General features: G+C 48.0%; 1 protein-coding gene and 1 gene segment (V, D, J or C); one reads left to right on the top strand and one right to left on the bottom strand.

The window, feature by feature from the left end:
- Rpia (ribose 5-phosphate isomerase A) overlaps window positions 1-18,173 on the top strand; it is a 76,858-nt gene that overhangs the window by 51,384 nt on the left and 7,301 nt on the right. For 2 of the 3 annotated variants that reach the window (XR_009227935.1, XR_009227937.1), the window contains exon 11: window positions 15,068-18,125. The gene's annotated coding sequence lies outside the window, so the exon portion shown is untranslated. Of the gene's footprint in view, window positions 1-15,067; window positions 18,141-18,173 lie in introns of all 3 variants that reach the window. The other variant, XR_009227936.1, reaches the window with a different exon arrangement.
- The window catches only part of LOC124100406 (immunoglobulin kappa variable 2D-29-like), a 70,722-nt gene continuing 61,196 nt past the window's right edge, over window positions 8,648-18,173 (bottom strand). The window contains 2 exon segments of the V gene segment in view: window positions 8,648-9,133; window positions 11,887-11,924. Of these exon segments, the coding sequence occupies window positions 8,811-9,133; window positions 11,887-11,924 (361 nt within the window).

Here is an 18,173-nt window from a genome sequence, read left to right as displayed (position 1 = left end):
TCCCTGCTCTTGAGTGTCCTCATTGGTCACAGGAGATCCTGATTTCTAAGCTTTCCTTACCTGACCTTTACTGCTGCTTTGCCCTGGGATTTGGCAACTCTGAATAGGCCACCTGTCAGGTCCTGGTTTTAAGGCATACTGATTGTGTGGACCTTGGACATGGCATGTTTCTAAGTCTTAGCTTCCTTATCTGTAAAGAGAGGGTGATACAAACTTCCCCAGGGACTGTTGGAAGACTTGGAGACAGGATGCCATCAGTGTGGAGACTCCCTAGTCGTCACTGTTATCCTAGAGCAAATCCCACCACACATTGACACGTGCTGGGCCACCAGCACCCCACAGGTCTTCTCGGTGCAATATTTATTTTTCTTTGATCGTCAATATTTTATTACTGTGTCACAGGGGGTCTTTCTTATTTGCCCGGGAGCCATTGTGAAATAAAAGCTTGTACATTTTCTTTCAATGAACTCAGAGAACAAAGGCCCTTGCTCAGGTCATGGCCTGGTCTTCCTCTAGTTTTAAAGGTCTGTCTGCTGCCTGTTCCTATAACAAACCAATATCATTGAGACCTGCCCAGAGCCCACCAAGTGGAACACCTGTGGAGAGGCATGGTCGTCTGGGCTTGATGACCTGGTGGAAGTCACCATTACATCTCTCACTGGCTCTGTGCCCTCAGCACATTATAAAACCTGTCTTGGCCCCAGTTTCTTCGTTTATGAATCAGACCTAGTGAGAAACACTTTGGTGTGGGGTATGAGAATCACAGGGGGCCATAAGGGGCCACACTAGTGAAGGTCAGGCCCCTCCTCATCCCCCTGCCCCCTGCTCTCTGCCCTTTTCCTTTTCCACTCTGTGCAGACACTTGTAGCTTCAGGAACACACAAAACCGGCCATAGTCGGAGATGTAGCTGAGCACCTGGTAGGGGTGTCAAGGTTGGTTCAATCCCAGGAAGGGTGGGTAGGTAGATGGAGGGGTAGGAGGGATGAGAGGAGTAGGGAGGAGGGGAGGCCACAGAGAGAAATTCCCATACCTGCAGCTGGGAATGGAGCAGGAGGCGTGGGAAGGACAGGGAGGGTGTGGGTGGGAAAGGTCAGAGGAATAGGTCTCTGAAGGGCAAGAGCTGCCTTCTGGGGTGCCTGGGGGATCTGTTCAGGGAGGGCATCTGCATGGAAGGCCATGGGGAAAGCACTGGCAGGTGGTCAGGGGGCTCCCTGGTGAGCTCTCTGTCTCTCCTCTTCATCCTGCCTGGAACCTTGACTTGCTTATGTCAGTCTATAAGTCCTGAACTTCTCAACCTGAAGGATCTCAGCATCCCCACTTGTTAGAAAAGTCACCAACAAGTCCCAGCACATTCCCTGCCAAGTGCTGTGCACTTGTGCCCTGGACTCTCCCTTCTGTCCCTCCGCTGGCTTCCCCACCCCTCCTCTCCAGCGGAGTGCTCCTCTCCCTCCTCAGCTCCACATTGGCCATCTCTGCTGGTTCTGCTCCTCCTCAGCTTTCAACAACCCTTCATCTCTCTCCTTTCAAACGTGCCCTCTGCAGACCTCACTTCCCTTCCCACTCTCCTCTCAGTTACTGCCTCAGCTCTCTCCTTCCCTCGCCATCTCCACTTTCTTTCCTCCCATTCTCTTTTGAACCCCTCTGACCAGACTTTTGCTCCTGCTTTTGTACGGAAACTGCTCTCAGCTGGTTCACCCACAGTCCTCACGTGGCTGACCCCAGGGCCCAGTTCCATCTTTAACCGTAGCTGGCCTGTCTGCAGCCGGCACCCCCCTGTACATTTCTTCTGCTCCTCTGATCGTCCTCCCCTTCCCCTGCCAGTCCTTCCCACTCTTCTTTTCTGGTTCCTGTGCATCTTGCCAGCCTGCTGTGTGGGAGTGCCTCCCGGTCCAGTCTCCATCTGCCATCCCTGGCAAGGCCTCCTCTCCCAGTCTGTGGCTTTTCACACCATCTGGGTGACTCTGGAGAACCTTTGTCCCCAGTACCGACTCTGAGTTCCTGACTCTATAGCCAGCCACCCCCCTGGCTGTCTAAGCAGCATCTCAGATCCAGTGTGCCCAAGACAGAGTCCCAAAGCCTCATGGATCCAGGTGGCGTCTGCTGGCTGAGGATGGTGAAGTAGGTCCGCAGAGTGAAATAGAGGCCTTAGACCTAGACTATGTGGCCGTGGATTTTCAGCAGAGGTGCCACAGCAATCTCACAGGGAAGTGAGAAGCTGAGTGTCCATGTGGAGGAGAAGGAACCTTGACCCTCACCTCATTCTATGCACAAAAATCAATTCCAGGTGGATTCTGCTCTTTTCTCCCAAACCTGTGCCTCCTGTAGGCTTCCTCACTTCAACTAAGGCAACTCAATCCTTCCAGTCCCTCAGCTGGAAACCTTGAGGTCTCTCCCCATAATCATCTAGTGGGGCACATCAGACCAGCCTGCAGTGTATTGCCACCTGTTGCTTGGACCCTTGTACCTGTTCACCTCGAGGTTCATTCTCATCAGAACACCCAGGGAAATCTTGCTTATTTATAAGTCAGATGAAATTATTCTATTCAAAACCACCAACCCTCGTCTCACTTGGAGTACAAGCAATTCTTCTTGTGACCCACAGGACTCCCATAACCCTGGGCTATGAGCACCTTGGGCTCACACTACTCCTCACACCTGTGAAAGTATCTGAGACACCCTGACATATTTTAGCCATTCAATAAACACTAAGTGAAAGAATAAGTTGGAATTCCAGTCCCCAGACCACTGGTTTCCCATTTCCCAAAACCAGTGTTTGGGGGCTGGCTCAATTTCCTTGTATATTGCTTGGCTATTTGATTAGATTTAAGAGCATTGTGGCAGGAAGTGTGGGCCTTACCTCACACTGCTTTATGTTCTCCAGTGTTGCTAACGTGGTGAGGGGTTGGTGGTGGTGGCTTGCTTAACTCTTGTTCACATGAGACCTCATGCCATATCATATAAATAGGTGCACCTGTGTTAATGAACTATGAGGACTACCTCCTTCTAATTCTCTACAAACTATGTCATACCTTATAAATGTTTGAGTTCTGCTGTGCTTGTGTTTCGGGACAGTCGTGTAGTATGGCTTCTGTTGTCATAAGGGCTGTGTCCACACTTGTAAGCCAGTGTTGAGGCACTCGCTGAGGAGTAGCTGACTGGGAGGAGACAGAGTGGCATCAAACTGGGGAGATGCACAAGTTCTGCCCAGGAGCTGCTCAGTCCCTGTGGAGGTGCTGGGCGAGGCCTGGGGATATATGTCTCTAAGGGCCAGCTTCAGGTCAAGTCCCAAAACCCTTCTGAGTGAAGGTGGATCTGCTTCCCAGGACACACTCAGCAGTTTAGCATAATCTAGGTTGTCTGGTCGGACAGGTATATGATGTGAACCATGTATAAGCATTAAAATTTTCTAGTACCCCCCCAATTTTTTTCTAGTACCACATTATAAAAACATGATTAAACCTGTGAAATTAATCTTGATAATATATTTGACTTAATCCAATATAGCCCAAGTATTACTATCTCCACATGGAATCCAAGGATACAATGTGTCAGATTTGTCAATGGGATGTTTTGTGTCCATTTGTCATACTGAATCTTCAAAGCCTGATACACTGCTCCCCATAGAGCACATCTGGGTGAGGACTAGCCTCATGTCCAGAGCTTGATGGCCCCAGGGCTAGGAAACGGAGGAAGCAGAGGCCCAGGGTAAAGCAGCTTGCTAAGTGAGCTGTGGATACTTTCCAGGACGCCCTGTATGGGGACAGCCTGCTCGCTAATCCTCTCCTGTCGTGCAGGCTCTGGCTGACTCCACCACTGGTGTGGCTCCCCTTGATCAAACCCGGGGGAGAGGGCTGCAGAGCCCCTGGATGTGGCACCAGCCATGGAGGTAAACAGACCCACACTCATGGGCTCCCGGGTCCCGCTGTAAGAAAGAGCAAAGAGGGCTGTCACGTTGACCAGGACGAAGAGCTATGCCTTGGGGCCCCAGGGCCTGGACCCACGCTGCGTACAAAGGCAAAGAAGCATCATCTGTGTGGCTTCCTCTTTCCCCTTCCTGTTCCTCCCCTGTACGCCTCCGTTGGCCTTTGCTTCTTCTTTCTCCTCTTCCACATCCCCCCCCCCCTTCTCCCATCTTCCACCATTCTCTCATCTCCCTTTTCCTCTTCTCCAAAATAACACATGCAACTTGCTGACTTGCTCAGGGGTCTGTTGGAGCAAAGGCATTAGCACCAACTTTATGAAACCTCATTCTGAAGGCTCTTCCTTATATAGAAAAAAGCTTAAAATGGAGACCACAGCCCCTTGAAGCCACAGAAGATCCCACTTCAGGGCTGTGATGTCTGCAGACATTTGAGCTGGAAAGGGCTTCCCAGTCTCCTGTGCAGCACTTTGTCCCACTGACGGGGGCTTGGGTGCAGATGGGGGCTGGGTGTGTGGGTGGCTGATAGGAGTGGCGGGTGAGATGCAGGGTTGGCGGTGGCTCTGCCCTAATCTTTGATAAACACAGTTGTCAGGCTGACCCACTGCCCACTCTTGGGAGTGTCAGTCTTCCCTCCTGTGCTGTGTCTTGACTGACAAACAGCCCATCGTCTGCCATTAAGGCATCTTCACCATACAGTGGTTGGTGTCCAGCTCGGGGCCATGGCTGGGCCTGCCTCTTCTCCCCTGGAATGCCTGCTGCTTCACACCGGCTAGCTCACGTGTGCTGAGAGCCTGTCCCACTGCAGAGAGGGGCTCCCCCTGATGTCGGTGGGGCTGTCATGGTGCAGTCCCCCTGTTTTCTGGGCAGACTCCTTCCCATTATTTTTTTTCTGCCCTTCTTTCTTTTGTTTTTCTTTCTCTGTTCTCTCTCTTTCCTCCATTTTTCCTTAAACCTACCATGGGACCCATGGGGCTTGAAGCCCAAGAGCCCACCCTGCAGATCCAGGAGGGCACAGCGTGCTCCTCCAACAGCCAGCGCCCATGAGCTTTGGGGAGGAGCTGGTCGGTGTGCCGAGCCCCTGACATTGGCACTGAGTCTTGGCAGTTGTTGACCTACTAGGTGGTACCATCACTCCTGCATCCTACAGGTGAGACGTGAGGGCCACACAGGTGAAGAACCTTGCTGAGGCTCACACAGCACCGTGAGGGCTTTCTAACTCCAGAGCTTAAGCTTAGAGCCCCAAGCAGGCCACCTCCCACGAGAAGGCTCAGTCTCTTGTCGGTTTGGCCTTTCACTCACATCGACCTGAACTTTCTGGACCTGAGGACCTCTCAGGCCCTAGGAGTGCTGTGTGTGTGTGTGCATGGCCTTGGCCAGCCGTCCCTGGGGAGGTCACACCTACGGGACACCTTGGCAGTGCAGGAGGATGTTCCTGGGGACTTGACCTGTCTCTCTGCAGCCACACTATGTCAGTTTTCTGGGACTGTCCTCACTAAGTCCACACACCGGGGATTTAAACAAGTCATTTATTGTCTCACAATTGTGGAGTTAAGGAGTTGGCAAGGTTGGCTTCTTCTGGAGGGCCTGAGGGACAGACCTCCCCACAGCTCTCCTAGCTCCTGGTGGCTCCCGGCAGCGCTCAGTGCTTCATGGCTACCTCCTCAGCGCCTGCCTCCCTGGCCATAGGGTACTCTCCCTGTGTGTCTCTGCTTCTCCAAACACACCTCAGCCATTGGCTCAAGGCTGTCCCTCATCCAGTATGACTTCATCTTCTTTTTAAAAAACTTTTTATCTTAAAATACTGTAATGATATTCTGCAGGATGTTGCAGAGACAGAACATAGGAGAGAGGTCTGGATGACCCCCACAGTTTGCCCTGACTGTTACTTCTTGCAGAGCACAACTCGAAACCAAGAGTTGCACACTGACGCAGGGTGTGTAGGTCTTCGTGGTTTTGTCATGTGTCACTATCACTGCAGTTGGGATGCAGAATCACCCCTGACCACAGAGACTTCCCTTGTGATGTCCCCTGTATGGTCACATTGCTCTCCTGTCCCCATCACCCAAATTCCCCCATGACCAGCAATCTGCCCTCCCTGTCCATATCTGTCATTTCAAGACTATTACATGAAAGGAATGTTATGGTCTGTGACCCTTTGAGACTAGACTTCTTCACTCTGTGTGATCCCCTTCAGAATCACCAGTGAGGTTGTGTCCTCTGAATCCCGTTCCTCATAGGATTCCAAGGCATGACCTGTCAATTACCTGCTGAGGGACATGTTAGTCCTGTTTGACCAGTCACTTATTGAGGGACACCTATTGAGGACATGTAGGTTATTTCAAATTTGAGGCTATTCATAAATAAAACTGCTATGAACAATTATGTACAGGTTTTTGTGTGGACTTAAGTTTTCATTTCTTGGGGATAAATGCCCAATGTGATTGCTGGGTCATGTGGTGCATGTATTTTATTTAGTTTTTCAAGAAATGGACATTCTTGAGTAGCTATATCAATTTTCATTCCCACAAGCAGTGAATAAAAAATCCAGTTTCACCTCATCTTCATCAACATCTTCATATGATCCCACTTTGATTTGATGACGTCTGCAAGACCCACCTTCTAAGTCGGGTCACATCCATGGGTTCCAAGAACTGGGAGCTGAGAGTGTTCTTCTGAGGGACACAATTTGAAACTCCAGGACATCTTCCTGCTTGAGTTGGGGTGGGGCTGGCTTCAGAGCTTTGCCTTCTTAGAAGAGCTTGCTTTGGAGTTGTAGCCAGATTAGAAGTCCCTTGGTTATTCAGTTTGGTCCCCAGAGATGGGTGAACAAGTTTGTGTCATCTGAAGGGAATTTGTTGAGTCTTTCCGAACTAAACTCAGATCTCCAAAGTTTCAAAGATGTGATAATTATGAATACTGTCCAGAGACAGAAAGGCAAGGTATGTCCCTATCAAGGGTGAGTGTGTGTGTGCGCGCACGCACGTGTACGAGTTTACGGCTCCAGTTCTAAGAAGGGAAAGGAAAGCATTATGGAAGCTGGGTTATGTGTTAATAGAGTGGGCAGAGTCTGAGCTGCTCTGCACTCCTGCAGCTGGTAGAGGTGCTTCAGGTCTGTGTCGTGCGGGGGCGTGATTGGCAATGGTAGCCCAAGGCCACACTGAGGAGGGTGGGGAGAGGACATTGATGTTCTTCATGTCCCTCCCCACTGCCCAAGCAGGCCTTTCCTAAGTGGCTCCCTACATCTGGATAAGTAACTTCCATCCTTTATGCCCTTGCTGAAGTCCAGTTCCATTCATTTTTTTCTTGTCTGTGCTCCTGGTCCCGTGGGTGTAGAAGACCCCAGTGAGATGGCATGTTGTCTGACCCCCGTCTGCACAGCACCATGAACTCTGACAGGCAGAGCAATACAGGGCTTGAGAGAGCAGAGTTGTGGCTTAGAGATTTGACCCCCAGGACCTGCTCACAGCTGAGCGGCCCTCCCCTCCCCTCCCCTCTCCCAGCCTCATCTGTGTAGACTGGGAGTGACTGATTTTGAAGCCAAGACATACAGAAAGTGCATGGTTCCTAATCCTACAGCTCAGGACCTTCTCATAAACTCATAAAGGGGCACACGCCACAGGGGGGAATGGAACCTACCAACCCCCCAGAGTCCCCACCAGGCACCACATCTGCCTCACCCCAGCCAAGAGTACCCCAGTCCGACTTCTAGTTTTATCTTACCTGGTCTTGAACTTTATTTGGATGGAGCACAGACTGCCTCCCTGGGGTTTGGGTTCTTGGGCTTATCCTCGTGTTTCAGCCCTCGGTTATGGCCATTCTCCTCACCCAGCAGCTCAGTGGTCAACGTACCACGATTTCATGACCCATTTTACTGCTGGTGGACGTTTGTGTTATTTCCAGTTCTGGGCTTTTATGAATGAAGCTGCTGTAAGCATTTTTGCACAGATTTTTTTTTTTTTTTTGTGGATAGGGACGTGGTCCTTTAAAGAGTGGGATTGCTGAGTTACAGAAAACTCCACTTTCCAGAACCTGCCCATCATTCCCACAAACCCAGCGTGCACTCTCCAGTGTCGTGAGGGTTCAAGTCAGTTGTGGAAAGTGCTCTAGACTGTTCTTAACAGTCAGAAGTTGTCCCTAAAACACATCTACAAATGTAAAAAAGGCACAATCTTTGGTTAAACCCAGGTGCGGGTATCCCAGTGTGTAATGGACTTGACATTACCCTATTGATTGTTCATTCAGGCTGGTCATGTGGCTTTATTACTCCATATCATCTTGCAATGATTGACCTTCCTTAGGGCTGTATTCTTTTTTTCCAGTGGTGGGGATGGAACACAGGACGCTGCGTGTGCTCACCACTGAGCCCACCCTCAGCCTATACTGCTTTCGTCTTTTGAAACATTTGCTCTGCTAAGTTTTCAGGGAAGCTTGAATTGGATCAAGGGATGTGGACTGCAGGAACCATCGTCCTTAGGGAAACTTGCTGAGGAGGGGAGACCAAGGGGGAGGCTCTCGAGCCATGGCCCAGGGGAAGGGGCATGAGCAGGTGGTGTGTGGGTCTCAGAGAGCAGGGTCTTGTGCAGGGCAGACGGATAGGGTGAAATGGAGGATGGTTTTTATACATGGTGGTGCGTGTTAGGGCAACTAGACATTTAGTCCCTTAAAGGGGAAACTGGGTAATTGAAGGATAATGCCTAAAACATTAAATGAGGAAGGAGAGAGCCTCAGGTGCAAAGATTGATTTTATTTGTTGTTCCCCCATTACCAGCTGATTCAAGCCAAGGAGGAGGAGGGGTGAGGTGGGGAGGGGCAGGAGGACTGCAACTGGGGTGGGTCCCTCGTGGGGAGAGGGCCCAGGCCTGCGGCGGGAGGGCGCGGCCTCTGACTCTAGCACTCGTTCCTTTTGACCGTCTTGGTGATGGGCGAGGACAGGCTGCTGTGGCTGACCTCGCAGGTATAGCTCTTGTGATTGTTGTACTCTGAGCTGGTCAGCGACAGGGTGCTGCTGAGGCTGTACGTGCTGTCCTTGGAGTTCTGCTCCGTGAAGCTGTTCTGGATATTGCTGTTGTAATAGGCGTTGTCCACCTTCCACTTCACGTTGATGTCTCTGGGGTAGAAGTCATTCACAAAGCACACGACCGTGGCCCCTCCGGACTGCAACTGCTCCGAAGACGGTGGGAAGATGGAGACACTTGGTCTAGCCACGTCCCCTGGGGAAGGAAGCACAGAGCTGGCTAAGTCCCAGGAAGGTCTCGGCTTGGGTGTGTGTTGGTGGGTGGCTGCAGAGAGGCAGCAGAGCCAGGAAGCACCGTAAGGTGTCCAGGGTTTGGTGTTACTCCCTTGCTCCCCGCTGCCCCTTTAAAAAGTGCTAAATTGAGTTTGAACTCTTTGAAGCCATTCTGAGGCCTTTCAACTGTGTCCCCTGCCACCTCCAAAAGCTCAGGGCTTTGGGCCAAGAAAACAGGGCACCTCATCTGACCCTGAGGATCCTCAGGGCAAGACTCCACCCCTCCATGTAGAGGAAGGCCCTGTGCAGCCCCAGCTGCGTCTGGGTCTGGTGGGCCTCAGCTGGGTGGCATGTCCCTCTGGAGACCTGCAGGCAGCTCTCCTGTCCCTCATGAAGCCCTGAAAGTGAGACTGGGCCCTGCCTGATGGTCTGCAACCACATGAAGCAATTCTTAGCCAGACCTGGAGGTGTCAACAGTCACCCGGGCCACCTGTCTGGGGGACCTGACCAGCTTCAGTTTTGACCTCCAGCAGCTGCCAGGTGTCCTCCTGGAAATCCCCTCAGCGGGGATGCAAGCCCAGCAAAATAGTAAAAACGAAAAATGAAAATCAAGAGTTCTTGGCTGGGAGAAGTCAACAGATATGTGAGCAGCTTTAATTTTTTTTTTAATAAAGCTAACCCCAATGTTAACCAAGCACTTCAACATAAGATAAATGAACTGTTATTATTTTTTTTCCTTTTTAAACCTTCATTACTATTTTCTCACAAAATGATTGTATTAAAATAGTCTCAGTGTCAAAATAATGTGATCTCTGAAAAATAAGCAGAGTAATACATTCTGTGGAGATCCTCCTGGGCCAATTCAAATTTTCCATCTAGCTTTAAAATATTTAGTAATTACTGTATTTGATGTGGAAATTATTTCAAGATTTTGCATTAGCCTTTAATAGAGTTTTTTTAAAGGCTCCCAAATAGTTTCAAAGTAACTTAAAATAGTTAAATAAATAGTTCTAAAATGCATTAAAAGGTTTCAAAGGAGCCCTAAAATAGTCCTGTCCTGCATAGAACAAAGTAATCCTTCTTAAGCACAGATTTGAAAGCAGTGGGGCTACACAAAAACAAGTCATTATGATGTTAAGCCAGATTAATTTTTTCATCACAATATTTACAGTATTGAAAAATGTCTGTTAACTTTTTATCAATCACATTTATATAAAATTAGCTACAAGTCAAACATAATTCTACCCAAGCAGTTAAGTTTATGAAAGTTAAAAACATGTCCCAGACTTTTTTTTCTACCAGTTAATACAGTGCAATTGTATTCATGTGAACTCAGAGTGAATTTACCAAGTCCTGAGGGGTCAGATTGCTGGCATCAAACTTGGTTTTCACTCCTGTGGATTTTACCCTGAAAGAGTTATGTAGACTCTATTTCTTTCTTTTGGGTTGAGCTTTTGTAAATAGATTAGATAAAATAATGATATATGACTAAAAAAATCTTTTTTTACAGCCTCATTGAGAGGACATAATAATGGATTTTAATATAATTTTATTCCTGAAAACTTTAATAAATCAGTTTTCTCTGTACTGGTGTTCTGCCCACCCTGTTTCTGCCCTCTCTATGTTAGTGGCATCATCTGCATCATTGTGTACCAGGAAAAGTGGTCACAGCAGAGGTCACCCAGCAAACACGGGTTTCCGTGGCCTTTAGCGGCCAGGAGAACTGCCACGTGAGTGGCCACGGGAGTACTCAGTACCAGAAAGGGCGCCACGGGACCTACAGACCACGCCAGCAAAGCCACGTGGCGTGAGAATATGGACCCGTGATAACTAAGGTAGTAAAACAACATGTTCTTTAAAATATTTCCTATAAACCATGGACATTTAAAAAACATAATTATTAATTTCCTTTATTTAAACACATTTTTAAAAAACAGTTTTAGGGGTCAATTGTCTTCTCACCAGTATGATAACAGATCACCTCAAATTTACTCTAGTATAGAAATTAAATTTTGACAAAGGAGCTATCAATGAGATCTGTTGAGATCTGAATCCTGCAGAATCTCTTGGTTTGGCATTTAGCACTCATTACATTCTACAAGTGACAATGCTGATGATTCTCTTCAACATGATAAACAGGCTTAATTTTCTAACTTAAGTGATTTTTTGGGGCCTGCTATTCATTTCATAGTTGCCTTATAAAACAATTTATCAGGCAAAAAAGAAAACAGACTAGGAAGTCCATTTCCCAACTTTTCCATATCACAATGCGCAATGACCGAAACCCACACAACATCTGACAAAAGTTAATAAAAATCAGAAATTGACTTTTCTGTCTACCCTGTTTTACCCCCACTTTGAGTCACTCGTTTTAGCCCTTTTAAGTATTTCTGTTTCCAAATCTACTTTTGGAGGTTGCAACTGATGACAACCTCCTACTTCAGCTTCTACAAGTCAGGGCTAAGGGGAATTGCACCCAAGTTCCAGAAGGCAACAGAGAAATCACTTACTTTTTATCTCCAATCGTGTCCCCCGGCCGAAGGTGATCCACCACATTAACTAGATCACATTCCCCTCAGCAAAAACCCCTCCTCTTTGAGGTGAACAGACTTTCAGCCCCCAACTCAATTGGAAGAAACCTGTTTTGTTCAGAACTGACCTCCACTTACACTCCAAACATGAAAACCCCCCCGATTTTACAATTCCATGAGAAAAAACAGTGGAAAAGGCACTTACGTTTCATCTCCAACTTGGTCCCGCCACCGAACGTGAGCCACAGTGCCAGCTCCAGCTTGCCCCCCTCTACAAAAACCCGCCCTGGCTGCCAGTCTCACCAGATAGGCTGGTTCCCAGAAAGACCCAGCCATTTCTCTCTTCTCCCAACTGAACCCCTCATCTATTTGCTTTTAAATTGGCTATTTTCTGGTTTTCTTCGATTGACTTCTCTGTCACCAGGAATGGTTCACCAAAATATCACAAAATCACACAAATGTTACAACACGGCCCAAACGTCATGAATAGTGAGCAAAATGGTACTCACGTTTGATTTCCAGTTTGGTCCCTTCGCCGAACGTGAATCACAATGACTCGCTTTGCCTTGTTCCCCTACGAAAACCCCTCTAGAGGGGCAGCCACCCTTCTTCCCCATTTTTATTTTGACTTAGAAATCCTATAAATTAGGACTAGCCACCTCCTCTGAACCTAATCTGGGGATGAAATCTCTCACATCCCCAACAACTAACTAACAAAACCATACAAAAAGGAACAAAGCAAGGCAATTAGACAGAAGAGAAGAATCGGTTGAAAAAGATACTCACGTTTGATCTCCAGCTTGGTGCCTGCGCCGAACGTGTACCACAGTGACTGCTCTGAACTTCCCTCCTGTACAAAAACTGAGTCTCCCTCCCTGACAACTGAGTGAGGCTCTGGAACCTTCTAGCATGCCCCCCATGAGTGTCTAAGGCTGTTACCTAGTTTTTCTCACTCAATGACTTAATCTTGCTCTTCACACAAAAATGTGCCTTTGATTCTTAAGTTTGCTTAGAGATCCCAGAGTCACCTTTCCCTGGAGGGTGCCAGAGCCAGGTTGCAGAGGCTCAGTTCACACACACAGAGACCACGAGACATGGACAACAGAAGGAAACCAGCGATCTACTCACGTTTTATTTCCAACTTGGTCCCGGAGCCGAACGTCCACCACAGTGATAGCTCTCCACTGCCTCGGCGTACAAAAACCCTCCTCACCCAGGAGGAACTGAGCCAGCTGCTGAGGCCTGACCCTGTTTCAGCAGGTGTGGAAGCCCTGGACTCCTCTGATAGAAGCTTGCTTTCTTATGTGAGATCTAAAATCCTAGAAGTCAATGCATTTTATTCTAAGGATGAATGATTCCCTTCTTTAGCAGCCAACTACATCTGGACTGCTTATTAAATTTATGCATTTAAAAAATAAATTGAAAGTAAGCTGCAAAGAAAAACAAACAAATTTTAAAAAGTAGCTATTTCTTTATATTTTCTCCTGGGCTTGGGAATGATAAACTTCATTGTGTTGTAATTATGGAACTCATTATCTTGACTTGGTTAATGATAATTAAAGAATGCATTCTTATTTGAATTTTGTCTTGCTATGATGTTGTTTCAAAACAGGTAGATTAAATACCTCAAATCAAGGCCCATATCTTGACATGTGTTTTGGAAATGAGCTGAACTGAGGCACGACTGATGAGCAGAGTAGAGCCATGGACCTTACTTGATGGAGTGGTCTGCTGTCACAGGACAGGCAGAGCTCAAGTGTCACTGAGCTAACCAGGTGTTGGACCTAGTAGGGCTGCCCAGGGTCTTGGTGTCCCATCATGTCCCCATCATCTCTCCTTGAAGGACACTGAAGACTTTTTTATTTTTAGTTGTAGATGTACACAATATCATTATTTTATTTATTTATTCTTATGTGGAGCTGAGAATAGAACCCAATGCCTCACACATGCTAGGCAAATGCTACCAATGAGCCACAACTCCACTGAAGACTTTTGACGGCCTTGCTTCCCTCTCAACTTGTGTTCCCTACTTCCACACTTGGCTCCCACCACCCTTAACTGCTTACAGTTCTCCAATTTTTATAAAACATTCCCTCTGCTTGGAAACGCCTTTGCCCACCTGGTCAGCTTATAGACAGCTAGTTTTCTTTGATTCAGCTCAAGAGAGACCTTCTTCAGACTATTCCCAAGTGGGTGATCTGAAGTGGCAGAGACAGGTCACGAGGCCTAGAATGCCTATCTGCTCTACCTGCTGTCAGATTCGCTTTTCCCTACAAGATTGTAAGCTGTTGGCTATTTTATTTGCCTTGTATTTGGGAGATCTGGTCCAGTATCTGTGCTTGGCAAATGCTCAACAAACATTTGCAGAATAAATGAAAAAAAATTGAAATTCAGTTATAGATCAGAGATGATCAATTACAATAGACAAGGATTAATACCGACCACTACAGTAGTTAAGTTTTATAGGAGAAATTGTAAGTGCAATTTGGAGATTAGAGGTAGGTCTATTTGATTCTGTTACTGAGACATTTGCTAGTTGCTTTGAATAGCAGAATCAGTAATGGATCTCACCAGAAGATGAGGAAAGAGAAGAATCAAGTTGGAGGTAGAGAGAAGAGAAACTGGCAAGTGGAAATTAAGTGTGCAAAATTGTCAATGGGGACATAGCCAACATAAGTCCTAAAGAGGCTAGAAAGTGATCTTCTCTGCAGAGCTACAAGCCCTATCAATCATAAAGGTTGATGTTTATTGAGAATCTGCAAAGTACCAGGACATTGGACATGGATCACCAAATTTAATTATCCCCAAGACTCCATGAGCTACAAATCAATATCCCTTCTTATTTTGATGGTGGGAAAACTTGAGTGCAGGGAGGTCAACTGGCCTGAGGCAGAGCTGGGATCTGGACTGGCAGCTCGGTCACTTCACTGCACATCCTGCACATTAGACCGTGGGAGTGAAGTCACTCCACGCAGGACAGAGAATCCCGAGGTTGCAGGAGGAAAACTTAGACTATCCTAGGGTTGGAAATGAGTGGGTAAGTGTGCCCATCAGGAATACAAGATTCTGCATCAAAATACTGTCTAAAAGGCAAAATGAATGAATGAATAAATAAATAAAAAGTGGAATGTAACTGAAATCTCCATCACCAATTTTGGTGGAGCTTTACAATGGAGAACAGGGGAGCCAGTGGGAGGGGAAGTGAGTTTCCACCCAGTTGCAGGGAGAGTCTGTGAAGATGCAGGCCACTGAGGAGTCCCCGTGGTGTGGTATCGTGGTCCCACTCACAGGAAGTATGTATGTCAATTCTTACAGACCACACTCAGTGTTCCCTGAGGCTAAGGAGAAGTAATGATGCTCTCTTTCTCCTCTTCTGTGTGTCACAGGTGATCTGCTTTTAGAAATCACGTGGAGGCATTCATTCCTTCATCTTAGGGTCTTTGGAAACAGAGAAACTGCACTCTGAAAAGAAGGTGAACTCTGGCCACACCTGCCATCCCAGCAGCTCAGGAGGCTGAGGCAGGAGGGCTGCAAGTTCAAGGCCAGCCACAGCAATTTAGGCCCTAAGCAATTCAGCAAGACCCTTTCCTTAATAAAAATATAAAAAAGGGCTGGGAATGTTGCTCAGTGGTTAAGCATCCCTGGGTTCAATTCCTGATACAAAAAAAAAAAAATTAAAAAAGTGAACTCCGAGGCTGCAAGAGAGCGTTCTCAATACTAATGCAATGCACAGACAGAATGTCAAAAACGATGAGCACATGTACATGAACTTTTGTTTTTTTGTCAATTAAATCTTTTCCTTTAATTTTTTAGACTGAGAGTGAAGAAAAGGTGGGAGCGTCCCTGATTCTATACAGAGGGTGACCTTTTACAAGTGTCGAGGGTGAAGCTGGAGCATGGGAGTGGAAAAGATGGCCCACTGTCCAACGGGCACATCTTGCAGACCTCATGTGAACAAGGCCACCCTGGAGCATATACCTCTTGTGTGTATATACACACACAGATACATAATGGATCACCGAGAAGTGGTTAAAATATGTGTGTAGGGTTCATTGAGACAAAGGATGTCTCAGAAGTGCACGTGAGCCTCTGCCAGGATCTATGATTCTGCAAGGTGCCTGTGATGATCATTGATAAGATCAGTTGAGTGAGGACAGGCGGAGTGTCCATAAGAGGGCCTGGGAAACTCTTGGACATAAAGCAGGAGTGATGGGGTCAAACCTCTTGGGAAACAATCCCAGAAAACTCATGAAGCTGCTTCCATCTGACCCCAGCAAGGTCAGATTCTCAGAGTAAATTCTAAGCTGCTGGGAGCTGGGGGCTGGGGGTGGGGGTAAGGGAGAGACACAGGCAGGTACTAAATGCGTATCTGTCAATCTCCCTGGACACTCCTGGTGAGTTACCTTCCAAAGCTGCTCAGGTCTCATCTTGGTTTTTATTTGCCATAAATAACCAGCCTATTTGGGGGTGTTTCCCCACACATGGGTCATGCTCAGGGAGTCACCAGCATGTCAGAAACACCAGGGTACAGTCCTGTTCTCTACCAGGTTGGGGACGGCGTCTTCCCTACCTGGATCTGGAGTATTCCTGTCTGATGTCCACCTTGACGTCTGGTTTAGTAGGCAGTTTCCTTCCCTTCAGCTTGGCTCCACCTGGATTATAAGTCTCATTTTTGTTGGGCCTCAACTGTCCACCAGGAAAGGAGGGGTCACATACAGTACTGCTTAGAGCTGGATTGATGGTCCTTCTTCCAACTAGAGTGGCATGAGTAGACATGGGTCCTGGATCCCCAAGATGCAAGGCTGGCCCCGTTGGCTGGAAGGAGGGAGACAGGCTGCTGAAGACAAGTGTTTATCTGCTTCTCCATGTCTGTCCCCACTCGTGCCTGAAGAAGGGCATGCTGGCAGAAGCACAGTCCTTTCCTAGCCATGTGCAAACGTGTGTGTCAAGAAGCCGATCCCACCTTGGGACCTGAAGCGCTCCTCTTGCTTTCAGGAGGACATCAGAGCTGCAGGCAGTTCTTGACTTTCCTGAGTGAAAATGAAAGCACCACAGGGTCAGACTCTACTGCCCTTCCAGGGGGAGATTTACATATTTTTTTGCTGTGGTTTCTGGCTCCTTCTACATGAGTGACCGTGGTATCCTTCAGTCTGTGCCCTGGAGCTTCCTGTCCTGTCCTGCCTGCTGGTGGTATATTGTGTATGGTTGCTTTTGTCATCCTGGTTTTGGCCCAGGTCAATGTGACCTGGAACCCCCATCTCACATCTGGACTGACTCTCCTGAATAGACCATCGGAGGGGAGGGCAGAGTGCTGGCCATTCAGTTTGGAGGTGCTGGGCCTGAGCCAGCCACCCTGCACAAGCAGAGGCTGGTCTCCAGCCACAGGCACTGGAGAGCCTAGAATGAGAACCCCAGGGTAGGTGTACGTAGGGTCTGTCACCCGTGGAATGAGGGGTGTTTACAGCTCTCCATTTTTCACCAGGTCAAGCTCAGCCTGAAACTTGGGGAATTCAGGGTACAGGCTGCTCTGTTATTTTAAGTGTAATGGGGTCCGCTTCATGTTCTGGGTGCAAACCTTGCTGCTTTTTGGCAGGTGGCTTATTTTAAAATGGACCCCCCACCCCACCTTCTTCTCCTTCTCCATCTCCCTGGCATTTGGGGAAACAAGACCAACACATTTTCCTGCCCAGGCTAGTCAGTCATGTCCCTCACTGCCCACTCTCCAGACCTGGGGACTGGAGCAAGAGCTCTCTAAGGCACCTGATGGACACTAATTACCTATCTACTGATAGGATTTGAAAGCCAGCCCTGGGCTCCCCTCTGAAAAGCCCTGTGTTGTCCCCTCTGGGACAGCCTCTGAGACAGGCATCCCTGTGTTTCTCTTTTGCTAGCAAATCAACAAGACTTTCCCCTTCTGTTCTCATTATGGGATGGCTGAACGAGTAGCCATTTGTTAAAGTGACTTGACCACAGCACAAAAGCAGAGCCCTCCTTCCTGTGGGGTGACAGCTGCCACCTGTGATTTACCACAGAGGCTGAGAAGTTTCCTCTAGAACAACCCCTTGCTGTGGTTCCCCCACCAGACCTTGGGGCCATTGAACAGAGGGTGGTACTGAGTGCTGGGCAGATAGGAGGCTGGGTCTCAGACAGCCCCAATGTCAGCCTTAAACTCTGTCCACTCTAAGCCCAGCAAGCCTGCTGCCAGCTGATAAGGGGCCGATACAACATGACCCTCTGGAGGTCTTAGAGACTGTTTACACCAGTGGGTTGGACTTGTCTGATGGGCCAATTGCAGAGGCCAGTGGGGACCTCTTCAGTGATGGGAGAGACTTCATGGACAACAGCAGCAGCTACTCTGTGGAAATGGAAGAACAGCCTACCCCAGCTGAGAAAGCCAAGCTAATCACTTAGACAAGAGGTCTCAGAGTGTCCGAAGGAAAGAAGGTAAACATGCTGAAGGTAAAATATGCTTTCATGATAGTGCACACCCAT

This window comes from Marmota monax, unplaced genomic scaffold (assembly GCF_021218885.2).
Source record: "Marmota monax isolate L192 unplaced genomic scaffold, Marmota_monax_Labrador192_F-V1.1 WCK01_AAM20220418_F8-fsc00238, whole genome shotgun sequence".
Taxonomy (NCBI): Eukaryota; Metazoa; Chordata; class Mammalia; order Rodentia; family Sciuridae; genus Marmota; species Marmota monax.
This window is presented reverse-complemented; position numbering and strand designations above follow the sequence as displayed.